The following is a 15,124-nucleotide window of genomic DNA, read 5'->3' on the forward strand; positions in this document are numbered from 1 at the left end:
TTACAACTCCAAGGTTAGGCACAGGGATTTCCAGGTGAGAGATCTGGTCTTACGAAAAGTATTTGACGCTACAAAAGATGCCTCCCAAGGAAAACTGGGTCCTAACTGGGAATGATCATACAGAATCATTTCATGGCATAGGAAAGGAACGTACTACTTAGAGACATTAGATGGAAGAAAGCTGAGTCATCTATGGAACACAGAGCACCTGAAGAAATACTACCAGTACTCGAAGGGCAAAGACAACATCTACCTCCTCGTTTCCAGTTTATTTTTAAGCAGTCATAATTTTTACTTGTTAAAGACAGTTTTTTATTTTCCATGAACAATATAGTCTACCAGTATGTCATAATGAGAGGAGTTTTATTTAAAACGTATGAAATATGTTTTGCTCAAAATCTACTGACTTCTGCTGAGTCCACAAAGTGGACAGATCATCTAAAAGGGATGAAAACTTCTTAAGTCCACATAGTGGACGGATTATCCAACTAGGATGAATAAAGTCCATAAAGTGGACGGATCATCCAAAATGGATGAAAACTTATTAGGTCCCCATAGTGGATGGATCATCCAGCCAAGATGAAACATTATTAAAGTCCACAAAGTAGATGGATCATCCAAAAGGGATGAAAACTTATTAAGTTCACATAGTGGACGGATCATCCAACCAGGATGAATACTAGTCCACAAAGTGGACGGATCATCCAAAATGGATGAAAACTTATTACGTCCACATAATGGACGGATCATCCAGCCAAGATGAAACATTACAAAGGTCCACAAAGTGGACGGATCATTCAAAATGGATGAAAACTTATTGTCCACATAGTGGACGGATCATCCAACTAGGATGAATACTAAGGTTCACAAAGTGGATGGATCATCCGAAATTGGTGAAAACTTAGTTATTCCAAATAGTGAACGGACCCCTGCAACATGATTGGACTATTATATTAGCAATTAATTGAAAATAAATGACGGATAAAAAGAAAGCAGATAAACTAGGTAAATCTTATAAGAAATGTGTCCACAAACAAATTACGACGGTTAAAAATCTTGTCCTTGACAATTCAAAAAAAAAAAAACTGAAAATTACACAAATTACGACTGTTCAACACAAACTACTGCTGTTGATGCTTGGGGATGAGCTTTCAATTTTCTGGTTATCGTCCGATTGATCTTGAGGAAGAGTCTGGCCTTCATCAATAGGAGCAGTGACGGAAAACACATCTTTAGTACTCTCAGAATGGATGGATTGAGCTAGTGTTTGCCATTGAGCGTCTATAGAAACATGGGACACGTCCAGATCGAGATACGATGCCTTGACCTGACGGAGGGCATCGTTGAATCCGTCAGCAAAAGAGCTCCTAAGCTTTGTCAGAAGAAGGTTGGAGTCGCGGTATTCCCGGATTGCCACTTCTTTTGCTTCACGAAGCTGAGTCTTGGCATCCGTCACCTCCTTCTCTTTGTCTTTTAGAATTTGCGTCAGCTACTCCGTATGCTTCTCCAGCTCTCCTCTGACCTATTTCGAACATTTGAGTTTTCTCTCCATGTTGATCTTCCAGGTCTTTAGGTCGTGAAGCTCATCCTCCATCATCTTATTTTTCTTCCTAAGATGGTCCATAGTTGTCTCATGATTTATACAACGGCCCATCAATCCTTTCATCATTAGCATGGCCTGAAAGCAAGTACAAAGTAAACACTATGTATACGACGCATAAGAAAGGACTGATTCAAGCTTGAGGACGGGTTTAAAATACCTGAGCAATGGTGAAGAGGCCCGTCTCTCCCATCGCCTCCGTCGCGTGGTTTCCAAGGTCCTCATAATCATCAGCAGTCATGATGGACGATAGTTTTTCCAAGGCGTATTCTGAATCTTCTCGAAGGAGGACGGGTGGTTTCTTATCGGTATGAGCTAGACCCTTCATCAGACCTTTACCCTTTCCATGCCTGACGGGAGTAACCATCTTCTTGGTCTCGGCCTCCAATGCTACGACGGGCTCTGGGGTGGTCTTCTGTTTCTTCGGCAGACAGTCCGTCTTCTCTGGTTGGTTCCATTTTGACGGAATGGATGGAACCGTCCCCTTAGCTTGACTGACCTCTTTTTTATTCTTTGCTGCTTGATGAAGGCTCTTCTCTTGGCAGCATCCATTTCTGCAAATCGAAGACGGATGTGCAATGTTAGAAAAGAATGATTAAAAGAGACGGAAAGAGTTTATGACAGGCTTATGTTTGCGAACTCTACTGTCGTAACGACGGGCGGCAGAAGTGAGTTCGGGGCCTTCACAATACCAATGGATTGTGTCGAGGGTGACTAGTTGTGCCCACGTCCTCTCCTCAAGCTTCGTCTTGTTGAAAATCCTCTCCAGAAAGCTTTACTCCTCTAAAGTAACTTGTGGACGGTCCCGAGCTGCAAAAAAAAGACGGTTAGAATAACTTTAAAATAAAATAAAAATAAAAAATCAAATGTTTAATAGACGGGAGCTAAAAGCAATTGCATACCCGACGGAGGCATTATGCCCCATGTGGTGTCGACGGGCATATATGTGTCATCCCCTGGACGACACATCCATTCGTCCCCTTCCAAGAAAAAATACCTGTGGAGTCGAGTGTATCACGGACAAGCCTTAAGAACGGGCTCCTAGCTACAAAACTGTACATACCCTTTGACTTTATGATCTCCGCAGGACAGTAACAGTGAAAGAATTCTTCCACTGTCAACCTTCAGGCACTGTTGGACATGGCCCCGTACAAGACCTCCACGCCTATAAAGACCCTCCAGGCGTTTGGGGAGATTTGTGTGACGGATAGACCAAGATATTGAAGTAGTCAATGGTGGAGAGAACTTAAAGGGAATCTGAGCCCTGCCTTCAGTGCTTGCTCATAGATCCCAACACCGTCGACCCCCTTGTAATAACACTTCTCAGACTTGTGGGGGAGACGGAGACGGACGTTGCCAGGAATTTGATACTTGGCCCTAATTGTTTTGAAATGGGATTCCGTAACCGTGGACCTAAAATCATTAACCATCCACAGGGGTAACATGACGAATTCCCTAAGACCGTCCGGACCGATCACAGATTGAACAGAGGGATCAACACCATCTATGTTATCGCTTGACGACCCTGAACTATCCAACTCCAAACCTTCGTCATCTAGGGAAGGAGAGGTAGCGGACGAATTCCTTTCTTCACTTGAAGTGTCAGGATCTCTTTGACCTGACTGGAATCCCTCATCGTAGCCCACCCCGTTGCGAACAAACGATTGGTTACTCGGCGCACTAGATATTACCTACATATATGACGGTAAAACCTAAGACATTGACGGATCTACAGAAAGTGCATAAAAAAAAAAAAGAACGGGTGAAAGCACATACCGGATCGAAGTCAAACAACACGAAATGACGGATATACCAGCAGGACGATACGAATGCGCAATATAAATGACGGTGGCGCTCTGATTGCAAATTTTTTATAGGAAGATGAAAATGAAGGAAGAAAAGGCAAGTTTTTATAGAACAAAGGGCACAGAATATGAAGGGACTCATCATTTCGGGGGAACAACTAATCAATAAAGGCCACGTGTCCTTCATCATAGATAAAGGCCACATGTCCTTCATCATAGATAAAGGCCACGTGTCCTTCGTCATAAATAAGGTTGGCCCGTCAAGTCTCAATAAGTTGCCGTAATGACAACTGCCACTCCATGAATCTGTCTAGTCTGTAACGACGGATTCAAGGAGTGAGGGGGCAACTGAAGAGGGTAAAAATATGAGACGGATCTTTCTTCATAAATGCACGACAGAGTGGTGTCAACATTAGGTAGGTCAACGAATGGATACCACAAGGGTACGTATTGGACAGTGTCAACATTCGGTATCCGTCGGGTACTGATTGGCCGTCACAGATTCCTAATTGTACATCACACGACATGTTTGACTTAGCTTTGCTTTATCTCCACACAAGCGTGAACACAGAGAGTTCTTGTGTTATATGTTTGACCATAATAAAAGAGTCCTATATGGAAAAGAACTCTATAAGGAATGTGGGATCGAAAGAAGTATTATCCTAAAAGGAAAGAGGTTTCCTGGCCAAGGTAGGAGTGATAACCCTACACCACCATAAATACTCCAGAAACCCTGGTATTAAGGTATGCGTAATTAACTCAACTCTAGCACTCTAGGGTTATAAAAAAACAGATTCTAATTTGACCTTCGGAGGGTTTTTGGCCGGCACCACACCGGTGCTCTCTTTTAGGTCTTCTATTTTCTGATTGCAGGTGTTGTTTCGGTTTGGAGAGTTCTTGCAGCTTACTGGTGATTTTTTCGCCCTCATCAATAACCTAATAATAAGTTAACATTTGAAAACTTCCTCATACGTCACAAAACTCCAAAATCCAAACTCCTCAAGAATTATAGCAAAAATAAGGAAATAAAGTCACATTTGTTGTAAGTAAAAACATTAGTCATTACGAGAATTATTGCAACCAATTGACCTATTAAAGCAACCCATGGCATATCAAATGCTCTTGAGGGCCCCTGATTTAACAGGAGAGCCTGAATAGCAGCCAAAGCTTTCTGGTCTGATACAGCTTGATCTATTTTACTAATTACACAAATGGTTCTGGTACCTGTAATCAACATACAATTCCCCACTTAATTACTTATAGAATCAAATGATTAACAAAGAGAAAGAGGTCAATGCATTTGGGAATGAGGGGAAACAGAGCGCATGAAAACGTGGTGTTACACATTTGCATTCATCAATTCCTTAACACTACTTGGGTAAAATAATTTTCTTATTCAAATGGAAATCTCATATTAACATAAAACACAATCCTACACTCATTTACTTTAGATTTAATAAGAAATTATTCAATTACAATGACCATCATCAACTTTTTCAACAAACTTTAATAGCTTCTAACTTAAAAGCCAAAAAATTAAAAGAAACAATTAATTTCTATTAGTCAAATGAACCATAAAAAGATAAACTATCTAAACCTAGAAAATAGAAGCAAAAACCATTAATTTTTTTTAAAGCAGTAAAACACAGATATGCCATTGCACCCCAATGAGAATTGAAAAACTACTAACCACAAAGGTCTCAAACCTACGACAAACCAACAAAGCAAGCTACAATCAAAAACACAAAACCCAAGTCCTTCTCTCAAACCACCAAAAACTTGACCTTTGGCCAATGCCCTTATCACAACACAACCAAACCATCCTAATGCTCTGTTTGTTTCAATAATGATATTTTCTAGAAAATGAGTCATTTTTTAAAAACATTTTCTATAAAACTATCTCATTTTTCAATGTTTGGTAGCAACTTTAAATAAGTTAAAAAACAACTTCTTAACTTTCCTTATTTAGCTTGCTGTGAGATAGAGTTGTTTTCCAAAAAAATTTAATGGAAAACAATCTTTAAAAATAAGCCATATCTTTTATATTGACCAAAGATAGTTTTCCTTTGACTCATATTTTTTTTATGCTACCAAATATTGGAAAATAAGGAAAACTATCTTTACACAAGGTTTTCCATTGAAACAAACAGAGCGTAAAATTCAACTCTTCTGTATCATCATAACCTTCTTATTCTTTCATAGGTGAGTGTCTTAATATTCTTAGCACAATCAAATTTCAAATCAGGATGAACAAAACAAAAGAATATATATATATATATATATATATATATATATATATATATATATATATATATATATATATATCAACCTTAGTTGCTGCAACTTAGTGCAGCAGATAGTGCTTTAGCTACCACACCAGTGCAGCCCAAGCTACAACACAGTGCAGCACATAGTGCCTTAGCTACCACACCAGTGTAGCCCAAGCTGCAACACAGTGCAGCCGATAATGCCTTAGCTGCTACAGCTTAGTGCAGCAGATAGTGCCTTAGCTGCCACACCAGTGCAGCCCAAGCTGCAACACAGTGCAGCACATAGTGCCTTAGCTACCACACCAGTGCAGCACATAGAGCCTTAGCTGCCACACCTATACATACAAGAAATCATGAAAATATACAAATCCAACGGCTTCCCCACACCATCTCAACAACCTATCAATTACCCAAAAAATTATTTCAAAAAACCAACATATATATACACCTTTACATACATAAACCTATCAAGTGAGCTAAGTACTTAAAAAAAAAAATCAAGTGAGCTAAGCTTTTAGCTAGCACTTACATGGACCAACCATTATCAAGTAAAGTAGCATTGATTCAAAATGCATGGACTAATTGGCCGATGCAATGCGGGGCATTGCATGGCATATGTGGTTGTCCTAGCCATGCAGGTTAACTAACTAATAAAAGGAGACATATCCTACAAGCAGCTGAGAATAACTACCAAGACACTTGACAGCATAACGAATGAAAAGCCAGTTGAAAAATCTTTTCCTAGATAGGCTAGAATATAGACTTCATTACTTTGAATAAATATGCTTTCTACTTCAGTTTCATATTTCCACTTGTTTGTGTAGCTGAGAGCAAGAATAGAACTTAAGGCCATAAAGAAGAAAAACTGAAGCAGGATATATAAAAGAAATAAATTTGATAACTTAAAGCTGTCTATCCTTGATCTCATTATTTCATCTGTAAGTCAAAATTGATCAAGTTAGCTCAAATTTTCTACTTACAAGATGTTTCAGAAGCAAGAATGATAGCCTCCTGATATTGAGGTTTTTGCTTATTCTTCTTCAAGCTGAAGCAGCTCAAAAAAGCATACATGATGCAAATACCGTGCCGATGCTTTTTAATATATAACTGCAACATCCAAAGAGAAGAAAAAAATCTTCAATATACGAGGTAAGCTTACATACATTCATGTCTCATTTTAATATATCTACATTTTTGGTTGGAGTTCTCTTTGACTGAAAGACAATTTAAATCCTTATTACATATAATATTGTTCTATTCTTTTTTACATAGCATATGATTTGAGTTTATTTTGATTTAGTGAACATATGAAATATGCCAATTTTGTTGCAGTAAAGGAAAATTTTCTAATTTTTCATGAAATGACTGAAGGATGCATGTCAAATCCAATTGCAAATAGATGTACTCGTTTTTTCTCATGCAAGGTTCAAGCATGTACAAAACTATTTAAGTTTGATCCATATGATGAATAGTTTGCTGTTCATTCTCTCTAGAGTGTCACGGCCTTTCATAGGCACTTGTGCTCCCACTGCTAATGAATCAAATTAATAAAAACCTAAAAGACATTTATGGTGAGTCATGTATATATCACTACGCAACAAACCATGTGGATTCACAACTTGGATGGTAACATGACACATTTAAGACATAGATATCAGAAACTTCAACCTTTCAAGCATCCTTTTTTTTCTAAGAAGGCCCAATCTAAACCACTAGCCCTTGGTATTTAAGAAACTACTAGTACTTGCTTTTAAAAGGAGGGATAATTCTTTGACAAAAAAAAATTAATTAATTAATTAAAACCCAATTAAGATTATTAAAAATCTAAAAATTTAAATTATATAAAAAAAATAAGGAGTACCTGGTAGAAATCGGCGTAAGATAGAGTGGGGAATTGTTCTTTGATGGGCTCCAAGAGCCTGACAAAGAAGGTAAAATCACATAAAGTAGCCTTCAAATATGACAAAATTTTTGGTTTCATTGCACCTTTGTCCACACAATGTAACATATTAAAAACAAAATAAATGCATGCAAGCTTTAATCATATACATCGTATGGAGACAACCTTTTTACCTTTTTTTTTTGCCCCTTTTATTTAACTTCCTAGATTATTATCCTCCAGACTTGACATTAATTGTCACATTTTTTAATTCTCAGAACCAAAATTTGAATGTGGTCCATTGTTTCTAATACCATCCTACCCACCAAATAAGCTTAAACCCAGTCCCACCAACATTCTGTACCTAACATAAGGTTATGCTGTAATTTGAGACATGCTCTTTATTACTACTAATTAATACTAATCGAAATCTCAGCCAAGAGCGAGAGAGAGAGAGAAACCCAATTATACTATGAAAATTGGAAAATTAATATTACTCAAAAACGTGTTGACTGTAGAGACAGAAAATTGCAAAGCAATGCCCAAAACGTGGAACAAACTAAAATCAAGATAAAAGAACAACCCAATTCCCACCATACCACAAAGACATAATCTGAAACACACAAAACTCAGAATTCTTTCCAAAATTCAAGGACAACCCACAATTCCTCAACACCTATTATACAAAGAAACAAAGAGAATCCATCAGTCACTGTCCATACCTCATATTGATGTGGTCAGAAAAGGAACCCATTTCAGAAGAAGAACATTGAACCATTAACTGTCCATTTGAGCTGGGATTACCCACCACCAAAGCATTGACGTTGAGGCCATTGTTGGCTCCATGGCTGAGTGCCACCTGTACACCCCCAATCATATCATACACCGTTAATACCAACAACAAATCCTCACCGTTGAAACTGAGTGAGTGAGTGAGAAAGAGAAAGGGGGAAAGAAAGAGATCGTACGCGATGCGGAGCATGAGAGGAGCGCAGTGCTTCTCAGGAATGAGTCCCCTTAGCTTCCTCCTCGCCTTCTCGACAGTCTTCTGGTACTCAGCTCTCATGGTTGGGTACTGCTTTGTCGTTTTTCAACGATTCTACCAGCCAAACAACCAAATCAGAAACCCAAAACAATACATACAAAGATCTTCAATTCAAAAATGCAGATCGATCAAAGAGACACAAAAACACACAAATGGAAACCAAAATATCTTGATCGATGAAGATCAGTAACGACCCTTGGGAAAGCTGATTCAAGATCGGACAGGTGGAGGGTGAGGGCTTGAGAGATGGAGGCTTGGAGGGTGAGGGTTGAGATCGGAGATGGAGGGTAAGGGCTAGCTTGAGAGATGAAGGCTGATGACGTGCGATGGGAGAGATTGTAAATTTTTTACTCTACTATTTATACAAAGCCTAAAACCGCGTTTTTAACCTGCGGCTATAGGCAAAATCTGAAGCCGCGTTTAAAAAACGTGGCCCCATCCCAAACTAAAGCCGCGTTTTAAACACGCGGCTTAAAAGTAAATTTAAAGTTGCGTCTATAAAACGCAGCTTTAGGCAAGCTGGAGCTGGGGTTTTTTAAACACGGCCCTGGTTAAGATTTAAAAAAAAAAGAGAGGAAGGTCCCATAGTCGCGTTTTATAAACGCGGCAATCGCTCCGCTCAGAAAAGCGCGGCTATACACACTAAAAACGCGGCTCTAGACATGGGCTATAGCCGCACGTATAAGACGTAGCTTCATATGAATAACTTAAGCCGCATTTTTTAAAAACGTGGCTTCATTCCGTTTGTAGCCGCGTTTTCACGTAGCTTCATATGAATAACTTAAGCCGCATTTTTTAAAAACGTGGCTTCATTCCGTTTGTAGCCGCGTTTTTGAAAACGCGGCCTAAAACCCGCGTGTTTTATAGTGCATACATACATACATACATACATACATATATATAGGGCAAATTATAACTTACCCACCTATGGTTTGCCTAAAATTTAAGTACATGTAGTTTGAAATCTCATTATGCAAGTGTTCCGCTGGATTCTTTTTTATCTTATTTGATCTTGTATTTTTTATTTTTTTATTTTTGTGTTTTTAGAGAAGAGAAACATAAAAGTGGTGTAAAATTGCATATTTAACCATGTTTTTAACAAAGTTAGGTTACAAAATTCTAACTGAGCTAACATTAGGTGGTTAAAGGGTCAAATTTCAAACTACAAGTAATCAACTTAAATTTCAACCAAACTACAAATGGGTAAGTTGTTATTTGCCCATATATATATATATATATATATATATATATATATATATATATATATAGGTGTAGGGCAAGGCGGATCTTCACAGGGCCCTAAGGGGCAATAATGGAGAGTAAGAAAGTTTGCCCTGTCATACAAGGCAGGGCAAAACAAAACCATGCGAGGCGAGGATGAATACTCTATCTTTCGGCCTAACTCCACCCCCTTTTGGCCCCACCTTGCCCTACTGCCATCCCTGATTTGAAGTAGTGTTTGATGGTTGTGCATGAATATTGGCAAATGATATTTGGAATATGTATATAATAGAAAAAAAAATGTTTTATTGATCATTAATACAAGAGTGTCTGAAGTTTTAGCTAGCCTAATCTGATCTAACAGCCCAGCCAAGATGATTTTTACGTCCAACAAAGAAGGTTCATTATTTGAATGATTTTTCCTTTCAATACAGATGGTTGATGAGTAAGTTTCCACAAGAAGTCAAATATCATTTATTTGAGTTTCCTAAGAAATATTATGGTGTTTATGTTCCTGTCATCCTCAGAAAACAAGAATTTTAATGTGTTTCAACTTTAATTCTATAACTCTAATTTAATTTGACTTTGGTCAGAAAATGTAATTTTTAAAAATAAAAAATGTAATGTTTTAATTGCATATTTTCATTCTCCTAGTCTAAGAGAGTTGTTTTAAGCTTTTATATAATCTATTTGACGGGAATGAATAAAATTGCCTATGGTGCTTTGAGAAAAAGGATTTCTTCTATTTTAACTCTTCTCCTTGGGTGGCAAGTTTGGTTTTGTATTTTTTTAGTGGATTTCATTGATTAGTGATCTATTTCAGTCCTTATATACTTGGTCAAATTTTTTGGGCGGTGATATTTGTATTGGTATTGTGTTTACTTTTTGGTTCATTTCATCTATCCAAAAATTATCCATCCTGCCATACATTTTAATTTCTTCGTGTCGGTATTAGTTTGGTATCACCATACTTTTTATCAATCACCAATGATGTGCCAAATAATATATATATATATATATATATATATATATATATATATATATATATATATATATATATATATTTGGAGCAAATATGCCAAATAATGATGTCAATGTTTCAACAGTGAATTAAAGAACAAATTGTATTTGGGTAACCTAGATGTGCCATAAACCGAACTTAAAAATGTCAAACATGCTTTATATTTAAAAACAAAAACGTTTATATTAATTAGCTTGAGTTTTTTAGCTCAAATGGCATCTTCAACTCTTTTCAAGGGGAATATTCAAATATCATGTGTAAATACTACCGAGGATTTGTGCTCTCGGTCAGAAGTAATGTTATGCCTTTCAACATCAGCCAATAGATTGAAAAAAAAAAAAAAAAAAAAAAAAAACAGCCAATAGAACTAGTTAGCCCAATTACATCTATAAAACCAGACATTATCCTACCCAAAACCAACAAATTCTTCATTCCCAAATCCCCAAACAATGTCTTCAAAGTCTTCCTCATCTCCTTCCAAACTCCAATCCTCTTCCAGTGATGACTCTCCCCCAACAGACCTCCCTTTAAAGCCAATCCCAGGCAACTATGGCAAACCCTTTTTTGGTCCCATCAAAGATCGTCTTGACTACTTTTACCACCAAGGAAAAGACACCTTCTTCCAAACCCGAATTCAAGAACACCAATCCACTGTCTTCCGAACCAACATGCCTCCAGGACCATTCATATCCTCCAACTCTAATGTCATTGCTCTCCTTGATGCTGTCAGCTTTCCCATCCTCTTTGACACTTCCAAAGTCCAAAAGCTCAACGTTTTTGTTGGCACTTACATGCCCTCCACAGCTCTCACAGGTGGTTACCGTGTTTGTTCTTATCTTGACCCTTCCGAACCCAAACATGCCCTTCTCAAGCGCTTGATTTTCTCTATTCTCGCTTCTCTTCACGATAAATTCATCCCACTTTTCAGAAACTGCTTGTCTGAACTTTTCGTCAACCTTGAAGACCAATTTTCTGACAAAGGCAAAGTATACTTCAACACCATTAGTGACAAAATGTCTTTCGACTTTGTGTTTAGGCTCTTTTGTGATCAAAACCCTTCAGATACACGCCTTGGATCAAAGGGTTCGACAATGTCCGACAAATGGTTGTTTTTTCAACTTGCACCATTGATTACACTAGGGTTACCGAAGTTGTTGAACTTTTTCGAAGATTTACTACTCCATACATTCCCATTACCAGCTTTTCTTGTTAAATCTGACTATAATAAGCTTTATAATGCTTTTTATGGGTCCATGGCTTCGATTTTGGACGAAGCTGAGCAAAGTGGGATTAAAAGAAATGAAGCTTGTCATAATTTAGTGTTCATGGCTGGTTTCAACACCTATGGTGGATTGAAAACTTTGCTTCCTGCTTTGATCAAGTGGGTTGGCTTAGCAGGAGAGAAGTTACATCGTGAATTGTGTGATGAGATTAGAACCATTGTGAGTGCTGAAGGTGGAGTCACTTTCTCTGCGTTGGAGAAGATGACTTTAACTAAGTCAGTGGTTTATGAAGCACTTAGGGTTGAGCCTCCAGTTGCGTTCCAGTATGCTAAGGCAAAGGAGGATTTGGTGGTCCACAGCCATGATGCCGCTTTTGAGATCAAGAAAGGGGAAATGATCTTTGGATATCAGCCGTTCGCTACTAAAGATCCAAAGATTTTTGAAGATCCCGAGGAGTTTGTGGGCCATAGGTTTGTGGGAGAGGGAGAGAAGCTTTTGAAATATGTTTATTGGTCCAATGGAAGGGAGATTGATGATCCTAAAGCGGAGAATAAGCAGTGTCCGGCGAAGGATTTGGTGGTGTTGCTGTCTAGGGTAATGTTGGTGGAACTTTTCCTCCATTACGACACGTTTACAATCGAGGCTGGGACGTTGTTGTTGGGTTCATCAGCCACGTTCACTTCGTTGACCAAAGCCACAAGCATTTGATTTTGATCAAGTGGGAGCAATGGTCCTATGTGGAGAATAAGCAGTTTCCAGCAAAGGATTTAGTGATGCAGCTATCTAGGGTATCATTGGTGGAACTTTCCTTAAGTATTTGGATTTTTTTTTATTGACTTGTTGAAATTGGGAAATTTTTTTTTTTTAAAATTGTGTTAAAAAATTGTATACAACCATTTATTATATATGCAAGTTTTTTTTTTCTTTTGAGAAAAAATTATATATGCAATTGGTTATTGTTTAAGGGACATGAGCGTGAAAATTTAATTTATATATAATTAAAAAAAAGTGTGGAAATTTAAAAATAGATGTCCTTTTCAAAATAGTATGATAGTTGAGCACCATTTGTTGAGAATGATAGTTGTTCTTGTCAAAATAATATGATCTTATCTCAAGTTTTAAAATTTATTCTTTAGTATTGCTGTGTAGGATTAGGCAACTAGGGATAATCTTTTTATGTGAGTTTCTAACAGATCCATTCAAAGGTTGTTGGGTTGGTATTTTATTTTATTTTAGGAGCATCTCCTAGATTGGTACTTGTTCCTTGTTAGGGAAAAGCAACAATAGATCCCAAATTGGCTCATATATATGATGGTGCAAAACTAAAAAAATGGGTGGAAAAATTTTGGCTCGCTAGGCTTCAATTCCTAGAAATGTCTTGTTATAGGATTAATTTTGATGGAGCTGTATTTGAAAAGGAAAACAGTGCCGGAGTGGGGTGGTAGTAAGGAATGAAGCAGGTTTGGTCATGGCTTCCTTGTCCCAATAGATTCCTCCTCCTTTCAAAATTATTGAGGTGGAGGCTCTGCAGGTAGCAGGATGAGCTCTTGAATTTGCTATGGAGATAGGTATCGATCAGGATATTTTGAAAGGAGATTCTAGCTTAGATCCTCATGAATGCTGTGGAGAGTGGTAGCAGTTCACTAGCTAAGTTTGGCCATATCGCCAAAGATGTTTAATTAGTACCTTGCATATGTTTTTACATATATTAAATTTTCTCATGTCCTAGGTATTGTAATACTGTTGCTCATTCACTTGTTAGGCGAGCAATTTTGTCTCCATATTTGTTAGTCTAGATGGAAAATGTGTCATCAAACGTTGAATCTATATTTCAGACTAATTTGAATAGCCATATTTAATATAATGCACTAAAATTCTTCTCAAAAAAAAAAAAAATCAATTTCTAGGAGGAAGATGTCATGTATGTCATTTAACCCAACTAACCAAATAAGTCCTCAGAATTGCACATAATAGGGATATATGTTATATTCTTATTGGAGGTTGAAATCTTAAGTTTCAAACGTGCATGTTTGGAGCAAACCTTTGTCGGAAAATGTTAAAGTGCTACGTCATGGTTATTTATAAATGTCAATGTAACTCATGAGAAGCAAACTATGTGCAGACGTTAACATTCTCTTTAATCAATTGTTAAGAATTTTGTATTCTCTCCCTCTTTTTCATGACTTTTATTAACAACTGGAAAGGAAGTGGCTGCTATTCTGTATTCTTTTCTCCAGCCCCTTTATTGACCCTAAGGGACATAGTCCCTTTCCCTCTCATTTGATTTTGGTCAAATGAGAGGGAGGTGAGCAATGGTTTTTAGTGGAAAATAAACAGTGTCCTGCAAAGGATCTAATGATGCGGTTGTCAAGGGTATCATTGGTGGAGCTTTCCTTATGTGTTTGGATTTTCTTTGTTTTTTTTTTTACTGACTTATTTGTTGAAATTGGAAAAAATATTTAGAAAAAAAAAACTGTGTTAAAAAAATTGTATATAGGGAAAAGTGAGGTTTAAAAACCATTTATTATATATGCAATTGGTTATTGTTTAAGGGACATGAGCGTGGAAATTTAACTTATATATAATAAAAGAAGTGTGGAAATTTAAAAACTGATTTCCCTTTCAAAATAGTATGATAGTTGAGCACCTTGTTCAGAATGATAGTTGTGCTTGTCAAAAATAATAGTATGATCGTATCTCAATTCTCAAGTTTGAAAATTTATTCTTGAGTATTGTTGTGAGTTTCTAACAGATCCATTCAATGGTCGTTGGGTTGGTAATTTTTTTTTATATTTTATTTTAGGAGCCTCTCGTAGATTGGTACTTTTTACTTGTTTAGGAAAAGCAACAATCGATCCCAAATTGGCTCATATGATGGTGCAAAACTAAAAAAATGGGTGGAAAAATTTTGGCTCACTAGGCTTCGATTCCCAGAAATGTCTTGTTATAAGATTAATTTTGATGGAGCTGTATTTGAGGTGGAGGCTTTGACAACAAGACGAGCTCTTGAATTTGCTATGGAGATAAGTATTGATCGGCATATTTTAGAAGGAGATTCTA

The 15,124-nt window shown here is 37.3% G+C and overlaps 2 protein-coding genes across 8 annotated transcripts; one reads left to right on the plus strand and one right to left on the minus strand.

The window, feature by feature from the left end:
- Positions 1-991: 991 nt before the first annotated feature.
- On the minus strand, positions 992-8,962 carry LOC142642001 (uncharacterized). 7 transcript variants are annotated; one of them, XM_075816345.1, is made up of 9 exons: positions 8,794-8,962; positions 8,523-8,653; positions 8,277-8,413; positions 7,537-7,594; positions 6,656-6,782; positions 2,503-4,629; positions 2,246-2,410; positions 1,761-2,154; positions 992-1,678 (listed from the first exon to the last, which is right to left on the minus strand). In XM_075816345.1, the coding sequence occupies exons 3-6, from the start codon at positions 8,330-8,332 to the stop codon at positions 4,412-4,414; spliced, it is 459 nt and encodes a 152-aa protein (XP_075672460.1). In that variant the 5' UTR covers positions 8,333-8,413; positions 8,523-8,653; positions 8,794-8,962; the 3' UTR covers positions 992-1,678; positions 1,761-2,154; positions 2,246-2,410; positions 2,503-4,411. The 7 variants fall into 7 exon arrangements, with proteins under 7 accessions (XP_075672460.1, XP_075672459.1, XP_075672458.1 ...); XM_075816344.1 differs by having other exon boundaries at positions 8,750-8,962; XM_075816343.1 differs by having other exon boundaries at positions 2,293-2,410; positions 8,523-8,960.
- Positions 8,963-11,236: 2,274 nt separating this feature from the next.
- On the plus strand, positions 11,237-13,008 carry LOC142642419 (allene oxide synthase 3-like). The gene has a single exon (XM_075816767.1). It carries the CDS (start codon positions 11,291-11,293, stop codon positions 12,770-12,772), a length of 1,482 nt encoding a protein of 493 aa, XP_075672882.1. The 5' UTR covers positions 11,237-11,290; the 3' UTR covers positions 12,773-13,008.
- The last annotated feature ends 2,116 nt before the right edge of the window (positions 13,009-15,124 follow it).

Source organism: Castanea sativa, chromosome 7, assembly GCF_040712315.1.
Source record: "Castanea sativa cultivar Marrone di Chiusa Pesio chromosome 7, ASM4071231v1".
Lineage (NCBI taxonomy): Eukaryota > Viridiplantae > Streptophyta > Magnoliopsida > Fagales > Fagaceae > Castanea > Castanea sativa.

Coding starts and splice junctions, on each gene's coding strand:
- LOC142642419 (XM_075816767.1), top strand. CDS start 11,291: ATGTCTTCAAAGTCTTCCTCATCTCCTTCCAAACTCCAATCCTCTTCC.
- LOC142642001 (XM_075816345.1), bottom strand. CDS start 8,332: ATGGTTCAATGTTCTTCTTCTGAAATGGGTTCCTTTTCTGACCACATC. Junction 7,595..8,276: donor TCTGACCACATCAATATGAG/GTATGGACAGTG, acceptor CTTCTTTGTCAG/GCTCTTGGAGCCCATCAAAG. Junction 6,783..7,536: donor CTTACGCCGATTTCTACCAG/GTACTCCTTATT, acceptor TGGATGTTGCAG/TTATATATTAAAAAGCATCG.